This window comes from Notothenia rossii (assembly GCF_949606895.1).
Source record: "Notothenia rossii genome assembly, chromosome: 10".
Taxonomy (NCBI): domain Eukaryota; kingdom Metazoa; phylum Chordata; class Actinopteri; order Perciformes; family Nototheniidae; genus Notothenia; species Notothenia rossii.
In genome coordinates, this window is record NC_136908.1 from 51,398,958 (window position 1) to 51,421,106 (window position 22,149).

Below are 22,149 nucleotides of genomic sequence, written 5' to 3' on the forward strand. Positions count from 1 at the left end.
GTTTAACTGAGCTTCAGAGCTCCTTTTGTGAATGCAAGAAACTTCCAGAAGGACAACCATAACTCCTTCGTGAAAGACATTGGAAATCATGTTTGAGTTTGCAAAATAGCTGTACAGCTTGTTGCTTTATACCCCAGAAACTTTTCAATCACTTTGCACAATCTGAGATTGATGAGGTGGGAAATTTGTTTAAATGATTTTAGTAGAAGGCTAAAACATAACAAAATGTGAAGGGGTTCAGCTCTTCACTGCACACTTTTAAAATCACCTTGGAATATCATCCTGTAAAGCAGTGATACTCAACCTGGGGGCCACATTTGGTTCAAAATAGCAGCCAAGAGGCATGCTGACCATTTTCTTATGCAGAATGAAAATAAATTGATTTACAATGCTAATAATGTGTTTTCAATGTAAATACTATGCCCTGAGTGGATTAAAAAGCATACAAATGGACTATATACTATCACTTGCCCATGAGCCCCTTTCATTTTGCAATAGTGCAAAACAAGTCAAGATTCCCTGCTCCAAAAGGCATATTATGCAACATCACACACTGGTAAACTCTACAACCATTATGATGAACCCAAAGCTGAGGTTTTTCTCTCAAGCATGTGCAAATCTTATAAGAAATCTTTGCCATATGAAGCCGTAATTCAAGCTGAATCTCTGTGCATCGTGCACTGTGAAGCTGAGTGTGTGCTGAATGACAAAGTGATACTTCCTAAGAGGTGGCGGAGTCTGCCAAAGCAAACACAGCGGGGCGTGGTGCTCCCAGAGGCCAGAGCTGCATGTTCAGCTCTTTGGAGGATGCTCGCAGTGACAGCACGGAGCTCTAACTCACTCACTGTCAGCATTTTTTCTCAACGGATGAATGTTGGATAACAATAAAACCCTAATAAATTATCTCTCTGGCCGGAGCACAGCAGGCGGCGGATATCAAAATGTGGAGCAGCAGCAGCAGGGAGGTTGGCGAGGTCCCGGCCACCCTGGATGTTATTTCATCCGTCTCTATGGCTAATACAGAATCAATTATCTCACCCTAATGGTCCAATTGCAGGCTGCAAGCTTGCAAGATTTAGAGTTCAAATAAATCTGAGAGAAAATGTGAGCAGAGTCCTTTCCAGTGGCGAGTAACCAAGCCATCACAAATAAGCCAAAATATAATACGGATGTTTCGGTATCATCCAGTTGTAATTATAATAAAATACAAACCCCAAGATGTCTTGAAAATGCTCTGTTTATCCTCTTATATGTGCTAATTTTGGATTACATGGTGACTCAATAAGTGCAATGCAATGATGTTTTAAGAACCTCAAAACCACATTGAAAAAAACGATCGGTTTCCCATTGATCTGCACACACTCAGGATACAGTGCATCTGAGGACACAGATTTTGGACCAAGCTTTGAAACACAATCTCTCCACACTCTTCAACTCCTCATCTTAAGCACACAATTGTCTTTTGAATGACCTTGTGGTGTGTTTTACAATTTCACTACTTATTCTATTGGTTGTTTTACAGGAAAAGTGGTTGTAAGGCTTCATCAGTCTTCAACCATTCTTCTTTTTTTTACCAATAAAACACACACGATTTCACTATGCCGCGTTTAACTTTTGCTCCTGCGTGTGTCAATTCAGCATTTGTTTCTTCACAAAAACTCTCAAATCTGAAGGCTAGCATCCAGTGTTGGCTTGTGATATGAGGATCATTACAAATGTACAGGTAGCTGTTTTTATTTTGAGCCAAGGCCAGATGTAAAAGGAAACAGATACAACTTGAGTCCAACAAGTGCACCTTGAGCCTCGTGCCACAACGGGATGTGAGGACTTTGGTAAAAGCTTCTGTGAAAGACAAAAAAGGAAAGTGTTAGTCCAAACCATTGGAGGAGATTCTCCCTCTTTCTCAATTTCAGTCGACAGTGGAAATTCACTGAGGCTTGATTATAGCAGGAGAGAGTGTTGGCTCAGCTGTGTGCTTTAAGAACCCATGATGTCAGAGCCTTATTTTCCTTGGAGGGACTCTCATCAGCTGCATTGTTCCAGGAAACCATGGCCTGTTCTCTGGGCAAAATGTGGTCCCCTCTTTTTGCACCCGCATCTCTGCTGAATGCAGCACACTGGCCACTGGCACAACTCAAGTCTCCTCAGCAGTAACACACAGATATCAGACATCATGCGTGGAGCGGCATCACATTTCCTTCTGCTGCGCCACTGTTTTATATTTTCAATTAGAAGACAAGTGATAGAAGGCAGCATGTCAATAAAGGGAGAGAAACGTATGTGTTTGCCACTGATCATTATAAAACATTTCTGATAGTCATAGAGCCCATACTTCTAAGGACTCTTGATGCATAAAAGCTGTAGGTGGTGAACACAGCAATGCCAACTGACAGGTGATGCAAGCAGCCAATGAAGAAAACTCCCCTGCAGCTTTCCTCAAATAAAAAAATTGAACCATTTACGATGCTGAATCAAATCTGGACCAAATTACAACGCATACAAACAAGACCAAATATGAATAAGAGACGGTGCAATCAGTAGTTAAATAAACTTTACTGGCACACGTTGAAGATTTTGCAAGCTTTGTTGTGGAAACATAAAGATTTAGAAAATAATGTTTCTGGATACCCACCGATTTCACATCTGTTGCTCATAAGATTATTTGAATCTTGGCTTTTTTGCTAATGTTCTTTGTTAAAGAATTATGGTAATGGTTTCTAAGAAAATTCAGAACATGGAGAAATCTCCGTTACCAGATTATGTCCTTCACCACGGCTCAAAGTTCATTGAATCTTCCCCGAGTGTGCAAAGGAAGAGGAGCCAGGAAGCTTTGGATTCGGAGGCATTGATTTGTCTGCTGTCCATATCAGTACGTTAATGCTGCTTATATCAGGAGAAATATGGGAAAATGGGAAGGGATATTATCAGAAGGAGAGAAAGAGCGAAAAAGGTTACAACAACAGAGCATTAAGCTCACAAGTTCAGTTGTGCTTCTGCTGGAACGGCCGTGCCCCTGTGGAGTCAGTTCAGTTCTTCAGAAGTCCTCGCCCTCCAACAATAATACTTACAAAATAAAGGCTGACCGCTCCAAGTAAAATCACTTCAGCTGAGTTCAATAGCTATTATTCATGCCCGAGCTCTCCATCCCCTGTGCTACGGCTCCTGTGATGTTAATAAGGTAAGCCTTTTGAGCCGCGAAGAGCTATGTCAACATTAAGACCCTTTGGTTTCTGCTAGCCTCCGCCTTAATATTGTTAGCTGATGATGGTGTGGGAGCTTGTCGATCAAATGCTCCCAAGGCCTGATTACAGAGCTGAAGCATATCACATTCTTATTTAAATAAATAGTTAGTAGTAGGAAATATGTTTATTTGCCTTCTTGTCGAGAGTTAGATGAGAAGATTGATTCAACCATCAGCTATAGTATCTCAAAGCTCTCCAATTAACATCTTCTATCATGTTTGTTTAATCTGCACTATAACAAGTGTATGCCATAGAAAGACAAAAATCTTCAACCATTCTAACGCCTCTGTGACGCTATCCTCTCGCCCCGCACATTTCCACTGGATTTTGTGGCACGGCTTTTCTCAATGTGACTTTTTTTTGTGGGGGTTCCCATTAGCTTTATCCAAGGGTTTGGATGCTAATATAGACACATTGACAAAGCTGACATTAAAAGTTGCTTTTAAGCAGGTGTAATGTTATCTTTGTTCACCAGTGCAGTTTAGCATGTTAGCATGCTAACTCTGACTCTCAATAGGCATTTCCTAAAATGTCCTTTTAAATGTATTTTTCTTTTATTGGATTAGTAAGTTATCTTTGGTCTCAGCAGCGGCTATGGTTTAGAGGCTTTCATTCATGTAAATGACCTTTCTGGATGGTTCATTGTAGGGTATTTTTAAGCCATGTACAGCATTCAGACGATGCCCTTCAGAGAAAATTACATTCTTTAACTTATGAAAAGGCATCTTTAATTCAGCTCTGTCAGTGTATGTCCTCTCACCTGCTGGGTTCTTTTCAGCATGTGGATTTTGATGAAAAAGATTGATGATTATTTCCTGTCCTTTGACCTGATGCGAGCCTTCTTGACGCTGCTCTCTGATCTTTTGAAAAGTACAGCCCTCCATGTTTCACCACCATTATCCATTTGAATTCATCACATCTCTAAACAGACACAATAGAGCCATTAACCTTCTTCTCCACGAAGGAACACCTATCAATGAAATGACATGACCTTTAATCTTCCTGTGACCTTCGGCCTTTAAGACAGATGCACCTCTGCAGGAGACATGACGCTTTCTGACACGCAACAGTTATAATTGTAAGCAAAGAACCCTCTCACTGAAAATATAAAGACGCCTGTGAGCCCAGTATCACCACTCGTCAGCTGAGAGAAGATCAGTCAAACAGAACAGAACTAAACCTTGTAGATATACCATGATCTCTGTCTACTCTTTCCTGTACACTCTGGTGCTGTTCTCAGAGCTGAGCAGCCACTATGTCACTGTAGCAATGCCTGCAGCTAAAGTAGAAGACGGAGCGATGGAGCAGGATGGCCTCTTCCTGGAGGATGAACCCATGACTGAGCCCGCCTTGGTTCCCGCTGCCTACAGACGGAACTTTGTGCTGGACACCAACAAGAGGGATGAAGACGGGAGTCCGAAAATCATCATCGTCTCCGTAAGTGTCACATCGCAGAGCTTTATTTCAAGTTTGAGGTTGTTAACAAATAGCTTCTAACATAAAATACTGTACATTTTAAGATACACAATTCTAACAAGTTATCAACATAGAAAGGTTTTAACTTTAGTAAAGTATTCGTTTGCAGTTACAAAGCTAGCTTTCCAACCTTATCATTTATATTGCTAAGTGATTCCTTTCTTTGAGTTGGTGTGTTTTAAGCAGATTTTCTCTTTGTTACCAAACACAACAAAAGAAAGATATTTTTATTATTTTAAAAGATACTCTTCGGAAATGTATCAAGAAAGCAGAATGGCTATGAGTGTTAAGCTGTTATCTTTATTAGTGGTTGATAAATCTCTACTAGTGATTTCAACATGACTTTTGCTTTATGGATGGGGAAGTTGTCATTCTTTATTGTTGTGAGCATCTTTTCTTTTGTTATTTGAATGAACCGACCCTCATAATCCATTATTTCTACTTCAAATTAATCCAATCTAAATGTACCGGTTAAAGGTGGGGTAGGTAATTTTGGAGAAACCAGCTCGAGTGGGCTAGAATTTGAAAATACACAGCCGGAAAAAATCTGCCACTTCCTTACAGAGCCCCTCCTCCAACACACACAAACGCGCACATGACCAATGAGGGCACGAGATAAGTTTGTGCACAGATGGAAGGCTGACAGGCAGGTAGGTCATCCAGTTATTTTAGCCGGCCCAGCTAAAATGAATGGTCATGCTTTTTACAGGGCTACGGCTTCTTAAGATATTCATTGCTATCGGGATGTTAAGAGCATTCCATGGAATATAACAAAAAGCCGGTTTCTCAAACTTACCTACCCCACCTTTAACTGGCATAATATTGGTTAACTTATCCCAAATAAATGTACTGTATCTAGCTAGTCTCAGCTTGCACCCACCCACTGAACTTCACCAAAAAAGTCATGCATCATAATTATTTATGGTACGACATTTCTTTCCATAAATAACCGCAGTAAACTGTAGTTCAAAAACAACAGAGAGCAGATTATCTCCATCCTCTGACTGAACATTTGACCCCTTTCGATTGGTCGCCATCCCCATGTCTACTGTTAAGTCAATATTTCATACACTGCTATAAAAAACTTTTACAGCAGCACTGGAAAACCGGTAAAGCTGAGAAAGGTCAAATGATCACAAGCCTATAAAGATTTATTGGAATCACAGTGGGAAGAATGATGATATATCTGTGTTCCCTCAAACGCTTGGCTGCGATGTGTTAAGAGTTTATCTGGCGGTTGTGTCTCCTGTGTGTCATGAACATGGTGGTTATCTCTGCGGTAATGGGGAACAGGCAGCCATGTTGGAGAGAACAAAGCCATCTGGGTGGAAGAAATGGTCCACTGTGATAAAATAAAAAACGGGGGAACACATTTCTTCCATTTGGGGTTCCTGTGGCTTGGATCAGCTGGGTTAAGGCAGATCCAACACCTGTGCTGCCTGCAAGTGAAAAGATAATCTTTAAAAGCTGTTGCTGCAACTGTGATGATCCAGAGTTCAGATCCTGCGGTGCGGAAATGTGTGTGGTCTTGAATTGTCACATGTGATACTGATCAATGCTGTGTTTCAGGACATGGGGCTGAGAGGGCAGAGTATTCGTGGGCTGAACCCGGCCTTCACCCACAGCTTTCCTCTGCTCACAGACCGAAGCGTGAGTCGCACCCCTGCTGAGCACATTTTGAAAATTGACCGCCGAAACACTGACCTTGACAGTAAGTACCTGCCAAACCCATGATTGTGTATTATTGTGAAGATAAGATTTAGAAATGCCTCCTTTATATCTGCTTTTTAAAAATATTTTACAATATTCCTATGGTAATTTGTATATCTATTATTTAAATTCACAAATGTAAACATTTCTTAAAATTAGAATTGTTTTAATTAATTTTCTTTGAGAGATGGGGGTTGTTTCATTGGGTATTTTTTGATTCCAGCATTTGTGGAATACATAAAATCAGGATCAAATGTCTTGATGTTCATATTAACTTTTGCTAAATGTTCTAACGTTCTTTATTTTTTACTTCTAGTTATGCGATGTATGATAGGAAGAGTGTACCGACCCTGCTGGTAAGCATAAAGGCTCCCCCACCCCCCCCGAGCGGCCCTCCTGCACTGAAAATGCTGTACAATTTCTTCCTTATGTGTCACACTGAAATAATTTCCCTTGTTGAAAATGAGAGCTCACAAACATGTAAAACAAAATAAAAGTTTATTAAAAGTGAAAAGTTTGCATCTTATTTACATACATGATTTTGCTGAGGAACAAGTTAAATAAACTGTACAACTAGTGATATAAATATTTCAAGTCGGACTTTTCTTGATGAAAGAAAATGTACTGGCCAAGTTTCCAATCATCTGCTATCAACTGGTAAACCCACATGTTTCACTGTTGAGTGGGTACATTAGTGATGATACCATGATTTGCATAGTAAATCAGTAGAAAATTAATGTGCCATGATTTTCTCAAACAAATAAAAAACTGACAGAATGTCTTAAAACTTTAAAATGATCTATATGCTAAATGCTACGGGTTGTCAGTTAGCTTAGCAAATCTCTGCTCTGCTCTATGCTATATTAGCGTAAAACCTGCTAGCTTCAAATTTAACATACCGTCATCTATCTTTGATCAAGTTAACAAACATTTTCCAAAAGGTATTCACTGAAACGAAAGCCAACAGATCAACTGAGACTCAAAGTAATGATTAGTTGCAGCCTTAACTGGAACATTCACACTGAATAACATTTAGCTGCATCATAAAATGATTAAAAATGATTCATTAGACCCTGAAAAAGCTTGTAAGCTTTCCCTGTCCAGCTATCAGCTTCTTCTTACTCAAGGCCTTACCGACATTCTTGCCAGGCATTTTGACTGAGACAGCAGTGAGCTGCTTCTTCTCTGGGGGCTCGTTCTCCGACCCTTCATGTTGGTCAGAATCCACCTGCTTCCTCTTGTTGCCCTTTCCCTGCGCCTGAGTGCCAGTTTTCTTTTTAATGCCCGGGCCTGCAACTCTTTTTTGGGCATTTCCACTTCTTGGCCCAAGAACAGCCCCCTGCTGCACACCGCTCTGCTCCTTATTCAGGCATTCATTTGTAGACTTGGCTGGAAAGATTGAAAAAAAGCAAAAGCAAGTGTGACAACCTGCTAGAGAAAAACTGGGGGAAATGCTGTGACGAATTTGCTGACGTTAGCCGCTATTGGAGGCAGGCAGTTTGTTTATTCTGTGGAGCTGAAATGTAACATTTGTCATGTAACTCGATGGAGCTGAGCCTGAATTCCCACGGAACAAAAGGCAGAAGGGGAAATGGGCAAAAAGTCTGTGAGTGTGTGCTTTTGGGTTTTTACTACAGTTGTGGGTGTGAGCAGGTTTTATAGAATGGGGATTCGTTTAATGGGTAAGTACCAGTCCCAGGGCCGGGGCTGTGAAAGGTTCAAGGCTGGAGCTGAGAAGGCGTTCCCGGGCCTCCATCCAGCTGTGTGCGTCAGAGGAAACAGAAATCTATCCCAGCAGAAAGGGAATGCTGCACCGCTTGTGTTGACATTTTAAGCTTTTCTCAGCATGTAGTGGAGCACAGAAAGTAACTATAGGATTTGAGGAGTTTAAGCTTGAGTTTGTACCTTTGGTTTTGACCTCCACATCAGAGCTGCACTCCTTGTCCACAGGGGGGGTGTTTTTGGGTTTGGGTGCAGGGTGCACACAGGTGGGCATCTGGCTGCTGTTGGGGAACTCCAGCACACGGTTGAGTGGCAGTTCTTCATCCTTGTATGTGCATGCAAACTGGGATCGAATGACCCCCTCTTTGGGCTGGATGAACAGAAAGAAACTTGTTAGTCCATCTGATATATTGTCACATAGTTGATGATCATTATCAATGGCTCAATGCAGCTGGCCCAAGTTTCCTTAAGTCCCGGCTTTTATATTGGTGTTTGAAACCAAAAAGCCCCCTTGAACACACTGCTATTTCAAGAATGTCTAGATAAATTAGATGGCAGGGGATCCCCAAAGCCCTTAAAGGTCATCCTCCAGGAACATTGAATATCTGTGCTATTGTCAACAGATTTCCCCTAAAAACAGAAGTGCAAAATGGTTGTTGATCAGTATAAATGACTCTGGACTTGTGGCCAAGTACATGGCCTTCACATTATAATTTTATTTTGTTGTTCTGAAAAACAGTGCTCTCAAAAAGAGAGGATGGGGCAAAAACTATATATATCAAATATATGTTTTATTTTGTGTGAGACTTTACAACTACAGTCCACACACAGTCTATTCAGGAAAAATAAATAAGAAATTATTTGAAAACCATGATAATGCCGTTTTCAACCTCTAAAATATGGAGTTTCCTGTTTTTGTTTTCTTTAAGAAAACTGGGCTGGAACTGTTTTGCAGAGACTCAACAATTAAAATATTACTCATTAGTTATGAAAATATTTGTCATTTCTGCCAATCAATTTTTTTGCAGAGGGGACAGAGAAATAAATCTGAACAGAATGTCTAACTTGATGATTTGACGAGTAGGGTACAAAATACTGCTTTAAATAAGGGGGTTAGTTAAGATAAATGCATTTCAATATCAGCTGAAACCAATGCGCGTGTCGTCTTACATTTAAAGAAGGCCATTTAAGTTGGTTATACATTGTGCAGTTATGTGTACGAAAAGGACAACCAACAGGACATTCTGTTTCTCCAATCTTATCACAATTACATGTCTGAAACAGTAGAGCAGCACCTCATTAAAATCCTCTTCGGATAGCCTAGTTGGTTATAAGAAAGTGAATGATACCGAAGGCTACAATCCTGGCCCTGGGGCACGCAGATCCACAGCTTTACAACCACTGTTTGATCTACGCCTGCTTGGGATTATCACAATCCAAGGATTTCACCCTTCAGGCCACAGTCGGGAGGGAACATTCTGAGGGAAAAATACAGTGAACAAAGCTGGGTGGGTCCATAAAGCACAAAAGGGATCAAAGCCTTTGTGCTTTTCAAAATAACTTCTTAAAAAGGAGCACCTACAACAACAGCTACCCGGAACAAGGCACACTTTAATAGTGGAGCTAAAAATGTATGCTGCCCTGGTTGCATGCTAATAAAACATATCTGGAATGCCCCTGAAACACTGGGAGGGGACGGAAGAGTGAACACCAAACTATGACTGACGGATAACGTCTAATCCAATTACAACAGGTGGGAGCGCAACATGGCACCATGTGGTCAGAGAGCCCTCGTTGGGGAGGAGATGCCTGTCCTTAAATAACCTCCGCACACCGACTGACCCCACGCTGGAGACACCTGACCAACACATTCCTGATGTACTTCCAAAACAGGTGCAAGCAATTTCTGCAGCTTTGCTTCTTGACACGAAGGTATATGAAGTGAGAACAGGTGCACCATTACTATTATCACCATCAGAGACCGATCCCAGATAATGGAATGGATATTTTCACAAACACCTTCACTGACGTCACGGAGGAGCAAAACATAGTTATATCTGTGTTTGGATCGTCTGTGGCACAGAGACAAGGAGTTGGAGAGGTTCCAAAAGCAGAAACTAAATCTGTCCATCTCTGTGTGTGCCAGTTGACGTCAGTGCATGATGAAACCGCTGGAGAAGTCTGGGATGAAGTTGTTCAGCAGACAACAGGAAACAATAACCTTTCAGGTTTTCCCCTTGCTAGTCGAATTACGCGACTGATATGGCATCTTCAAAGTGAAATTGATGCAGAAAGCTTCCGCTCGCAGAGTTCAGGAAGCGGTGAGCTGCCCAGGGACCATTACAGCGCACTCAAACAGGAAGGCGGCCAGATTGTGGGGAGCTAAAATGACATCTGCTAGCGCAATCAAATAAAGGAGCCATTTCACAAAATGTGTTTAGCATACATGTTCAAAAAGGTGTTCACATAGTGGAGATGCTGTATTTCAAAAAGACCAGTCCTACCTTCAAATCTAAAGCAGGTCTTGTCAGTTGTTTTTTGGGTGACTCAGCAATTGTGGAGTGTATACAGTGGTGGAGATAAGAAGAAGCATGAAGGTCGATTGATTTGTTTTCCCTTTACAAAAACCTTGATTTAAATCCCTTAAAAAGGATTAACTAATTTTGAATTGTACATTTATAATATTGTGGGACATAAAATGAACTCCACTTAAACCTGGTGCCTACATTACCCATAATGCAAAGCCAATGCTTCCAGACAGTTTGGACATTGAGGTGTGTTATGATAGTATCCAGTGGATACTATCCACTTACATACAACCTTTTTCACATAGTCCAGACTGTATAGAGACTTTAATGTGCAAAACTTGTGTTTCCTTTAAAACCGAACAAAAAATTATAATATTCTTTTGTAGACAACTATAATCATGTCAAACCAGTATATTTCAATACTGCAATTTTCTGTATTTTAGTTAATGTTATGCTTTTACTATAGGCATCAGTTTTGAAATGACAGCATCGGTCGACCTTTTAGTGGAGTATTATACGTAGCAGTACCTTAAAATGGTAACTAGGTAAATGTACCTAGTTACTTAAACCATTTAACTGTATGCAAAGAGTTGCAAGTCCTAAATAAATTCGGATTAAATGAAGCCATTTACATAGATTGAATTGCTAAAACACATCAGTTAAGTTGGCTCACTGTTTTTGCAACCAAGGCTGCATAATCATAGTGACAGATTCTCTCACGCTGACCTCAAAAAATATCAATGAACAAAAACAGAACAGCTGAGCTAACAGCCAGGAAGGAAGAGGGAGATATTGATATCAGATATACAGTGTGTTATATTGTGCACTGTAAGCAAATGGACTAGAGCCGGAACAGGATAACTTATCATCAGGACTGGTTAATGGTTTGAATCCCCCACGAATAAGTCGTTTTATGCCACGGATTTAAACAGCACCCTCAAACCAACACTAAGAGCTAAAACACAGCTGTGCAAACGGGAACGGTGGAAGTCAGTTAAGATGTGAGCTTCAGCTAAGCAAATAAATAATATAATACCAGGGAGAAATTACAGGATGTAAAGACATTATTTTCAGTGTTTGTACATCTGATTCAATTTGTAGTAACTGATGGTTTGGATTTGGGGCTCTTGGATGAAGGGGCCCATGTTACCTTGGGTTTGAGCAGGTCTAGCCGGCTCTGGACTCGGTTCTTAAGAGGCTCTGGAGAGCTTCCAGATGACAATTCAGGGGATCTGAGGGGCAAAGACAAGAGGTTTATGAGTTAGAAAGTGATATGGTCCTAAAAACTGTTCTGTTTTCATTTCAGCTTCACATAATCATATTTCTAACAGGTAAAAATATGTTTTCCTTTGCGTCAGACTGAGCTGATTTTCAACAAATTGGACATAAGCCATAGTGTGAGAAAAAGTGTTTAGAGAGTACTTGTCCATGGACAAATGAGTTTGGCAATTTACTTATCCGAATACATTTTTCACTTGTCCAGAATGGACAAAAATTGGGGCCACTGGAATCTTCTTCGCCATCGTATTTTACATTTTCCCACGGTTTCTACGACACCGCTAACGTAAGTGAGCGGTAAGATTTTACTGCATCACACATAGGGTTGGGTATCGTTTGGATTTTAAACGGGAAGCGGATCCGCTGTGTGTAGAAAGAGAGAGAGAAAGAGAGAGAGGCTGAAGTGCAGCGATCAGATGATCCGGAGCATAGAGAGAGAGCTGCGGTCCACAGGGCTCGGCCCCGCCTCATGCCTCACAACTCTTATTAATCCCGGTACCGGACAATTGTTATTTGTTCCTACTCGGAACCAAGTTTTGCTTCCCAAACCCTGCCACTGTGCTACACTTCCCGCCCCACCCTGCCCCGCCCTAACAGTACAGAAAGCGGCGAGATGCATTTTCTTAGGAATCGACAAGCAGAACCGAAACTAACATTTCTAAACGAACAATGGCGGACATGGAACATTTGCAAACGAGTTCTGCCTTTTGTAAACTGAATTTATCTATAATTTGTCAATAAATGAGGGGGAAAAACGTCACTTGTCCGCCGGACAAGTCAATTGAAAGATCTACTTGTCCGATATTGTAAATAACACATCCCGGACGGTGGGACGTGTGCTTTTTCGCACACTGAATTTTAAATGTCATGCGCTTCCAACATAATGTAGTGCCCCTCGCCCCCACCACCACCACAGTGGCTATTCATACTATTATTTTTATTTCAGATGTTTGACCAGAGAAATTGTTCCAGTGTGGTGTGGGAGGATTTTCCTCCATATGGTTTCAGTGGAGCGTTGTACTGTCTCATGTTGGTCTATGGCTGTTTCAGGGGCTTTCCCACTCCGAGTGACTCCTGGTAGTAAAAATAGTCTAATCCAATTTACAGCTCTGTGTCTTTTTCCTAGTAAAATAATTACTGAATTATCGTTGAAGACCTATTGAAATTCACCCTCTATGGTGTACAGATGGTAAACTGGTGCTTAAATGAAATGTATGTAGGAAAGTGCTCTCAGTAGATTGCAGAGGAGGCCGCAAGTGAGGTATCAAACTGTTGAGACAATGGGTTTTTCATAAATTGTGAATCACTGAGTGCATCAGGTTTATTGGTCTAGTTAGTATAATATTAAAGGTCACCTATTATGCAAAATGTTTTGCATTCACATGTTTTGCATTCACTTTTTCATGTCTTTTATACATAAACATGTGTCCCCTCTGTGTAACGAGATTCTGAAAGACCCCCTCTCTTTTTGTCCTGATCCATCTATATAAAAACCTGTCTAAAAATGAGCTGATCACATTTTGGCCACTTTGTGATGTTCTAATGTTTTTTTGGCTTGTGTAACCATCAGCCAATAACCAACCAAGGTAACACCCACCCACCTTATCACCTGAATCTCCTCCTAGGGCACCATTGTGTTTTTTTTAACCAAATATCTCTCAGAGGGGCGTGGGCAGAGGTGGGAATAAGTCATACATGTGCCAGTCATCATGAGCAAGTCTCAGGTCTTAACCTACAAGTCTCAAGCAAGTCCCAAGTCACTGTGGTGAGAGTCAAGCAAGTCAAGTCATTGCTCAGGTCAAGCAAGTCACAAGTCAAGGCATACGAAATTCTGATGAATAACCCCAGTTTCCGCATTTAAATCAGTTCAAATATTGTGGTTATGAAAAGTTTCATTTTATTTTCAACATAAACAGCAATGGAGTGTGGGGCGCTGAAATTATAACCCTATACATTCTAAAAGGGCTCTAAAGTGATAACAGGAGTACAACACAAATATTTTACATCAACATGTTAAGCCTCCTGCCCTGGCTCGCCTTCAGCAGGGTCACAGCCTTTCTCCTGTCTAAGGTGCTCCCATATGACACTCTCTCTTTGTTTTCCTAACTGTGTCTGTGCACAAAGAAATATTGCATTAAAGTCATTACAACGGGATAGTGTATGTACCGGGCGCATGATATGTGTGTGTGTGTGTGTGTGTGTGTGTGTGTGTGTGTGTGTGTGTGTGTGTGCGTGTGCGCAGACAGTGCGACATTAAGATTAAACAAATGTCTTTCATTTGGGAACACCCACATATACATATGGAATTGGCCAGATGTGTGTAAATTACTGTTCATGGTAATTTGAAAACAAATGCCGTTGTCGAACGCACAGAAACACACACGCAGAGCTGAGCAGAGCACAAACACACACACATCATGCGCCTTAGTGACCAGACATCTCCTTCATAAAACGAGTAATAGGGGGATTAATCGGGCAGTTCGATGTGTGTAGAGGTGTGTGTGGTTAAAAAGTAGCAGCCTGCGGTCGCTCTTTAGCTGTTCTAATGAAAGTCAACACAGTGAAGGCGTTGCGTAAAAGGAACAGCTCTTTGAGCGCTGGTGCTGCACTTCTCAGAGGCGGAGTTACACGTCCCGCTGCCTCCTGGTGCTGTAGCGATTTCATGAAGTGAATGAGAGTCCGAGTTCGAAATATATCTAAAATAATGTATGCACTGCCATTTCCCAACGGTTGTCTCCTGTGCGCTCCACTTCCTACTTGGCGCTCCGGTAACTTTCTCGTGCGAACGAGATACAGTATCTTTTTTCATTGCCCTTTAGGGGCTCCGCACAATACAAAAACAAATGCAAATATTTAATTTTAAAAAGTCCTTTCGACTCATCTGTCTCAAGTCAAGTCAAGTCTCAAGTCATGAATACCAAGTCAAAGTCAAGTCAAGTCTTTTATCAATGTTAGTCAAGCAAGTCTCAAGCCCAAAAGTATGCGACTCGAGTCTGACTCGAGTCAAGTCATGTGACTCTGGTCCCCCACCGCTGGGCGTGGGGAGTGGCTCCTTATTTTCATCTAAAGTAGCAGACAGAGAATCAGCACTTTTGAAACAGGGCTGAAACAGAGGGGATTATGGGATGCTACAAAGGTCTGTTTGGCATTTCAGCCAAACACTTCAGAGACATGTTTTGTATATAACTGAGAACTATAACCATATTGATGAAAAAGAGTATAATAGGGGACCTTTAAAGATTAGCTGTTGACAGACAGAGGGATACACATGATCAAACAAACTTTCCCCAGGATCACAGCTTGTGGTAACAACTATAACCAAAGAACATGCTCCCATTCAAAAATACAAAGGGCCATGTCTCATGTGTTTGCGCCAACCTGAACAAGTTGAGGATGCAGGTCCCCTCTGCCCCACTGAGGACGGGCTGGTCCTCAGACAGCAGGTCCGCCTTGTTCTGAGACGGGGGAGCCAGGGCCTCTTCATCCAGCAGAGCCAGCAGCACCTTCACAGTGTCCCGACCTCCGTACGCAGTGCAGTGATTGACTGTGTGCGCCTTTGGCTGAAGAGGAAGAACAACACAACCACAATCAGTACACTGTTGGAGAAGATTAAGTGGTTTTCATACAATTGTATGGATTCCAAAAACGAGCAGAGGTTATGTATTACCCTGGCAGGGCTTATCCCAGTCCCGCTTCCTTTAGCAATCTGTTTCTGGATCTGATATAGCTGGCAAATCTTCTCCTTCAGCTCCTTTGTTGTCTCCTCAGACACAGCATACACTGCATCTCCACTGCTGCGTCCCTTCACCAGCACCGCCCTGATGGCAGCCACCAGCCGGGCTCCACACACACTGAGAATAAAAACAATGAGTCAAAATATACAGGGAGTATTGTTTGGCAGGTCAAGACAAAAACCTACCTTTGTTTTGAAAAGAAATAGATTCCTCTGCAGTACACACATACAGGTTTTCATCTGGATGGAATTAATAGTGTTCAAGAGTTCAGCCAATATTTGCCAACATGAATAACTCTCTCCTAAAACTGAAAACACAGAAGAGCCAGGCCTTCCTCTGAATGCCTTAAAAAGATATACTGCAGCTTCACTTCCAATTAATGAGACACCGACTAAAAGATTTCAGAGTAATTGTTTCAGTGGTAACATCCAGTAATCCTTTTTTTTTTCTCTGTGACTCTGCTTTGCCAATGTTAACAGTTACTGTATGAGGCAGAAAATGTGCTTCAAATCCCTGTCAAAGTCACGCTGGGCACAGTCACTGCGATGGACTCTCTCGCAGACATACTCCAGGACTTTCCTCTTTATAGTTTTCAGAGATATTTCGCCCATGCTCGCACACTGTGGGTGCTCCAAAAAGCATATCACTTCTTAACTTTTCTAACAGGCACATGCTTTAAAGCATGCCAGAAGATCTACGTTTTGGAACAATTACAAAATAGCAGAAGGCACATACATCTAACACTTATTAAAATGTGTATTTTTTCAGAAATTCTGGAAAGAGGTTCCCAAGGAATCAATGACACTGAACATCTTACCTGCATAGAGCATTCTAGGCATAGATAATCCCAAAATATTCCTGAAAATCTATCTAATATCATCTAAACTGCATTTAGGTGTTTTTTCTCCAAATCCTGCATTACCTACATTTCTGTTTAGTATTCTCATTATCTGTTTCACCTGTCAAATCTGTTCTGTAATCCTGTCAATGTTTAATAAAATAAAATAAAAATAATGCAGGGGGAGAGAAAAAAGGAAAAATATACTAGAAGAGTTTGTAGTAAGGTGAAGAGGCGGTGGTCCCACCCTGACCCGGCTCTGATGTGAGTGAGCGGGGCTCAGTAACAGAATCATTTGGGAAAACAGATGTTCAGTGAACAAGGGGCCCTGAACTCTCCATAGAAGGTGTTTGGATGAGGAAATACAGTACTCCACTGAGAGCGTCAAGGCACTGCCTGTTGAAAGACACATGTTGGCCGAGTTCATCCGTGCCTCATCAGCCTGCATGAACTGAAAACCCTCAGAAGAGCAGGGTGAGTCGAATCCACTGCTACATAAACATCACAATGTGTTGAAGATAACGTGGCTACTGGGCCTCCTACAAAGGGAGCCTTTAACAGATTCACCTCGATTCAAGCCTCACATGACTAAACGACAGAATCACTCCTGATAACCGCTTTTGTTGTGGCGCCAAATGCTTTGACATCGAAATATAATCTGCAATGGTGTGGAGAGGGATCTGTGGAGCTCCTTCTGAAATGAATTATCATCAAACCTTGAGCTCTAAACGGGGAACAAGTTATTTAACAGAGACCGGCTTTGATGTGGAAAAGATGAACATGCTTCAGCAATCCAAAGGGTTATCATGAGAGATGGGAGTCATTACAGGGATTTGAAGGAAATAATAAAGAGCTGAACAGATTTATTTAATGATCACAGCTGTGATTTTCGTGCAAAAGTGTCATCCAGACTGTAAACATTCCTACTAGTAGTAGCAGCAGGGCCCCTGCTGCAGCAGGGCCCCCCCCCCACACACAACAGAATTGAGTTCTATTCAAAATAATTGTATTGACCCGCCTGCTAGGAAATATAATTTAACCTGTACTCGAATTGCAGGAAGAGGTAAGCATTTCAAAGAACATTCCTCTTCAGCTGCTGCCAGAAAAAATGCTCAACTTTCTTGGAATCTCAGTATTCCCCTAATCAGGTCAGGCTGATTTATCTGGAAATGGAATATGTGTATACTAGATTATTAGAATCCAATAAAGTAACGACAGCATTTTGTAACAATGTATTATTTAAATGTGGTAAGTGGATTGTTTTAGCAGGTGTAAGATCACCCAATACAAATAAGAGATTTATTGTACTGGCTAAGTGACCCTGATAGAACAATGTGGCAACTTAGGCGAACTGCTAAGAATTCACAAACACAGACTTTAGTTCAGTTAGACTCAATCCCACATAGACTGTTCTGCTGCTCGAAATACTCCCAAGAGCAACAGATGTACATTAATCGGCGGCTGAAAAGTCAGTTTGAGTAGATTTTAATCAAAAGTGACCAAGAAATCCTGAAAAAACCCTGTTGTACTCATGATCGGAGACCACTCTCAGAGATTCCAGGAACGTATTGTCGGGCCAAGCAATAGCCACATAACCACTTGTAAAACAGCCAAATTACGTTTTTACATGTTTTTGGAGGTGACGAACAAACATTATTTACGTATTATTAATAAAGAGCTTTGAAGGTGCTGGTAGGTAGAATCATTAATGCCCTTGGACAGAGCCAGGTTTTAAAAAATGTTTGGGGGATTTAATTGAAAGATTGAAAACCACTGAAGATTATAAACCACAATATAGTCATTTGTTTGAAATTCTGAGTATCTGAGTGGACCACAGACAAGAAGATTGAACGAATAGTCCATGACGGTCACTTGTTGAAGCATGAGGATCAGTTCACCAGAACACACCCAATGAGTTTTCCCAGGGCCGGCCCTATACTTTTGGGGGCCCTAAGCGAGCTTTGGCTTGGGGGCCCCCCTAACTCTAGCGTGTTCTCGCTACACACAACACGTAACCAACTTTTGTCCTATGATGTTAGCATTAAGCAATAAGCACACATATTTTATAAATAAGCATGTAAACACAGTGGGCCTAACCTCCTCTAGGGGAGTCCTCTAAGCTTTTTAGATATTGAAGTTAAAAGCATCAATCTGGTGTACTTTGAGAGCAAAATTAAGAGATCTATGGATACATCTCTCAACACCCATATGAAACAGAACTGTAAGCAGATTTTTCTTTATAGATATTTAACAAATCACTTAAACTGTATTCTTGTTTTGTCATATAGTATTTCATAACTGTTTTTAATTTATTCTCTCTGGCTGTCCATTTCATAATGTTCACATAGAAACTAGCTGTCAATAGGAATATCATTCAGAAGAATTATAATTTCTTGCAATAATCTGTCACAAAAAGAGGTTGTGTTTTTTTTTTAATGTTTTGCTAGGGGGTCTCTTTGTGGCTGTGGGGCCCTAAGCGGCCGCTTATGTCGCTTAATAGGTCGGGCCGGCTCTGAGTTTTCCTAGAACTTTCCATGCCCTGTGGCTATCAAGAATTGCTGCCTAATCTGGTTTGTATATAAAACAAGATACTTTAAAACACTGTAGAACCACAGATACAAATTCAATGGAGAACTTCTCTGCCTTCCAACATTAACAGCCAATTTCTGTCACAGGGCGGGAGTCATTTCTTTGAAGGCATCAGCAAGACAGGGAGCTACTGGAAGTGGATTAGGCGTATTGTGTACCTTGGGTCGGGTATCTCCCCGAGTAATTCTTCCAGGTTGTCTAGAAACTGAACAAAGTCAGACAGGCCTTTGACATGTTTCCTTAGTGGGTCAGACTCAGCTGGAGCGTAGCCTCTGCCTCCGAGCTGGATGATCCTCACAAAAGATGTCACAGCCTACAAAAAAGGTGAAAAAGACCCAAATGTTCAGCCAGAGAGAATTACTCCAATTTAAGCGTCATGACTTTAGTTTCAAGTGATGTAAAGTGTGAACTGTGAATACATCATCGCTTAACATGCTGAGTGTGGGTATTTCTTACCAAGAAGAGAGAGGTGCTGTTGTTTTGTGCAGCATGCTTGACGTCGGTAAATGCCTGACGTTCGAGAGCACGACTGGGGACGTCCAGGGTTAGCGCCAAGGCCATGTCATTCTTCACGTTCACAAGCAAACTCAGATAGGAGCAGAACACCCTTCTCACTGCAATTTTCACCTATTGAAAATGAAGTTAGAAAGCATCATTAACATTTTTTGTTAGAAAACTCAACAATTTAGGGAAATATATCTTTATATTTGGCCATTCTGCCTTAAGATGGCGCCAGGCTAGCTGTTTAGCCTGTTTCCAGTCATGGGAAACAGGCTAAACTAAAGCATATCCAATATTTATGGAAGACAAGTCCAGTTTGTGTCTATAAACTACCTACAATGGACAGTGGCTTTACTGCCTGAGTAAAAGCACTAAACACAGCAGCTGACAGCCCATATTAAACTCCAAAAATTACATCACTTGAGTTAGTGTGCAGCAGCAAGCCTCCTCTAAAGACTCATAAATACACAAGTGACAGAAGAAGTGGAGCAAAGACACTCAGTTACAGAAGCTCTTGTCCAGCCCGACATTGTGTTCTTTTAAACATCTGCCTGGTAATTTAATTCACATTGCACTGTTAAATCAAAGTGATATGATATAGAGTCCCTGTCAATAAGAGCACGCTATCTTCCAGTTAAATTAAGTAGGCTGAATACTTGGAAAGTACATTGGGAAAGTCAATGCATGGATTTTTGGCAGGTGGAGAAAAAGCATTTTATTTCACTGAGAAAACGTTGTACGAGTGGAAAGAGGTGTTTTTTGTATGGTGGTTTATGGAATAAGTTGCACCTTTTATAAGTGTGTGAAAGTAGGACTGGGCCTACCTGTGAGCTGCAGGGTCTGATTTTATTAGATGGTGTTGACGGCACTGCAGAGTCTGGAAACTCCAAGACCTCCTCGTTGTTCGATAAGAACTCAAACAGCTGAATCTTTACAAAAGAACAAAAAAAGTAATTAAAAAGATAAATTGATCTCTTACTCGGAAGCTAATGTCATCATCATCCAAAGTTAACATCAGTTTGATTTCTGCTCACCGGGCTCACAGGCTCCTCTGGGTCCGAGTCATCTAATCTCAGCTGTCTGTACATGGAGAGGATATCAATCAGGTCCACCGTGTTGGAGCGCTTCAGGAAGGATTCATATGCCTCCAGGATGAGATCATAGTTCTCCATGCGTGCAGAGTTGGGGGGTGGCAGGTGAAGTTTGTCTAATAGTAAGTGTTTCCAGGCCATCAGGACATCACTCAGAGCCACTTTGAACTCTCGGCCGTGCTGTCACAGGAAGAGAGAAAACAGTGAAAGCAGCAGCCATAATTACTGACGGCCTGGATCCAATCAGTTCAAAAGCACAAGGGCCTTCTCCAGCCGTCCAAAAATGGGTCATGAGCGTACTCAGCCGGAAACCTGTGGTAATGTCATCGGTTATAGACGTGATGACAGTCCGCCTGATGGTTCAATTGAATCATGCCATGACGATGATGATAATGTGAGCTGGGCTCCTACAGCTTTGTTTTAGGGCCAGATAACTTACAGCAAGAATACCGACTGTGTTTTATTCCTCTTATATTTAAAATGTTATTTCATTTGATGGTTCACATCCCTGCATGTGGTGTAAGCCTCACCTCAAAACAGAGATCCTTCACATTGCTTAATGCTAAATGAGTCCATATAAGATTATCAGTAGCCACACTGCAAGAAGAGACCAGTTTATACTGTGTATAATTCATGCACTTGCACCATTATATATAATGTGCTCTAGTGCTGTTGGATAATGCTGACCTTTATTTCCTGTCTTTCCCTACATGATCATACTTGCATTTAAGACCATTTTAATGTGTGTGAGTACATTTTTTGTCTACATTTGTGTACTTTCTGGCCACACATTTCTCATTAAGGGTCGAATAAGGCATTTAAGCAACAATTCAATTAGAGAGATTCTGATTCTGTTACCTGCTTGTTAACTTCTGCCATTGCCAGCTGGAGTATCATGAGCATGCCATCAGCTCCATGAATGGTGGTCCTCTCAGAGTGTAAAACCCTTTGGCCCTCTCTCCTGAACACTTTAACCATCACCTTCAGACGCTCTCCAAGGGCCTCCATTTTCTCCTTAAACAACAGGAAAATACTCATCAAAACGTGCCTAAAAAACGATGCAACAAATATAGTGAATTGCCAATTAATGTTACTCTCCTACATTTTTGAATCAACCAGGTTTTACTACATAAAAGCCGACTATGAGCCAAAAAAACAAATGTATTTTCTTTTTAATTCAAAGGTAAAACTGCAGATTCGTTGGCCTCGGTGGCAAAATGTTATCGATTCAATCGATGTATTCCAAATAAAAAATCACAATATGTAACAACAGTATCATATGTTTATGGCTTTAAAACATGAAATACAATGTTAATTTAATGGTGCGAACCTCTGATATTGTAGATTTCCCCGACAACACACGTCCGCAACAAGAAGCAGTGTTTTGAATTTTTAAACTGCCGATGACGTTTTAGCCGCTTGACCAATCAGCTTTAAGTA

General features: G+C 41.2%; 2 protein-coding genes across 2 annotated transcripts; one reads left to right on the forward strand and one right to left on the reverse strand.

The window, feature by feature from the left end:
- Nucleotides 1-4,436: 4,436 nt before the first annotated feature.
- pmch (pro-melanin-concentrating hormone) lies at nucleotides 4,437-6,884 on the forward strand (the record flags this gene model as incomplete). The annotated part of the gene is made up of 3 exons (XM_079654130.1): nucleotides 4,437-4,679; nucleotides 6,288-6,429; nucleotides 6,745-6,884. The coding sequence occupies 3 exons, from the start codon at nucleotides 4,437-4,439 to the stop codon at nucleotides 6,786-6,788; spliced, it is 429 nt and encodes a 142-aa protein (XP_079510256.1). The 3' UTR covers nucleotides 6,789-6,884.
- A 25-nt stretch (nucleotides 6,885-6,909) lies between these two features.
- parpbp (PARP1 binding protein) lies at nucleotides 6,910-22,128 on the reverse strand. Its single transcript, XM_079654129.1, has 11 exons — nucleotides 22,040-22,128; nucleotides 21,568-21,723; nucleotides 20,653-20,889; nucleotides 20,443-20,547; nucleotides 19,574-19,744; nucleotides 19,276-19,430; nucleotides 15,624-15,807; nucleotides 15,335-15,516; nucleotides 11,829-11,910; nucleotides 8,334-8,520; nucleotides 6,910-7,817 (listed from the first exon to the last, which is right to left on the reverse strand). The coding sequence occupies exons 2-11, from the start codon at nucleotides 21,715-21,717 to the stop codon at nucleotides 7,495-7,497; spliced, it is 1,776 nt and encodes a 591-aa protein (XP_079510255.1). The 5' UTR covers nucleotides 21,718-21,723; nucleotides 22,040-22,128; the 3' UTR covers nucleotides 6,910-7,494.
- Between the last annotated feature and the right edge of the window lie 21 nt (nucleotides 22,129-22,149).

Excerpts from the sequence above, each read along its gene's own strand:
- parpbp (XM_079654129.1), bottom strand. The coding sequence starts at position 21,717 with ATGGAGGCCCTTGGAGAGCGTCTGAAGGTGATGGTTAAAGTGTTCAGG. Across the intron at positions 20,890-21,567 it reads TGGCAGAAGTTAACAAGCAG|CACGGCCGAGAGTTCAAAGT; the intron begins GTAACAGAATCA and ends TTCCTGTGACAG. Across the intron at positions 7,818-8,333 it reads TGTGGAGGTCAAAACCAAAG|CCAAGTCTACAAATGAATGC; the intron begins GTACAAACTCAA and ends CAATCTTTCCAG.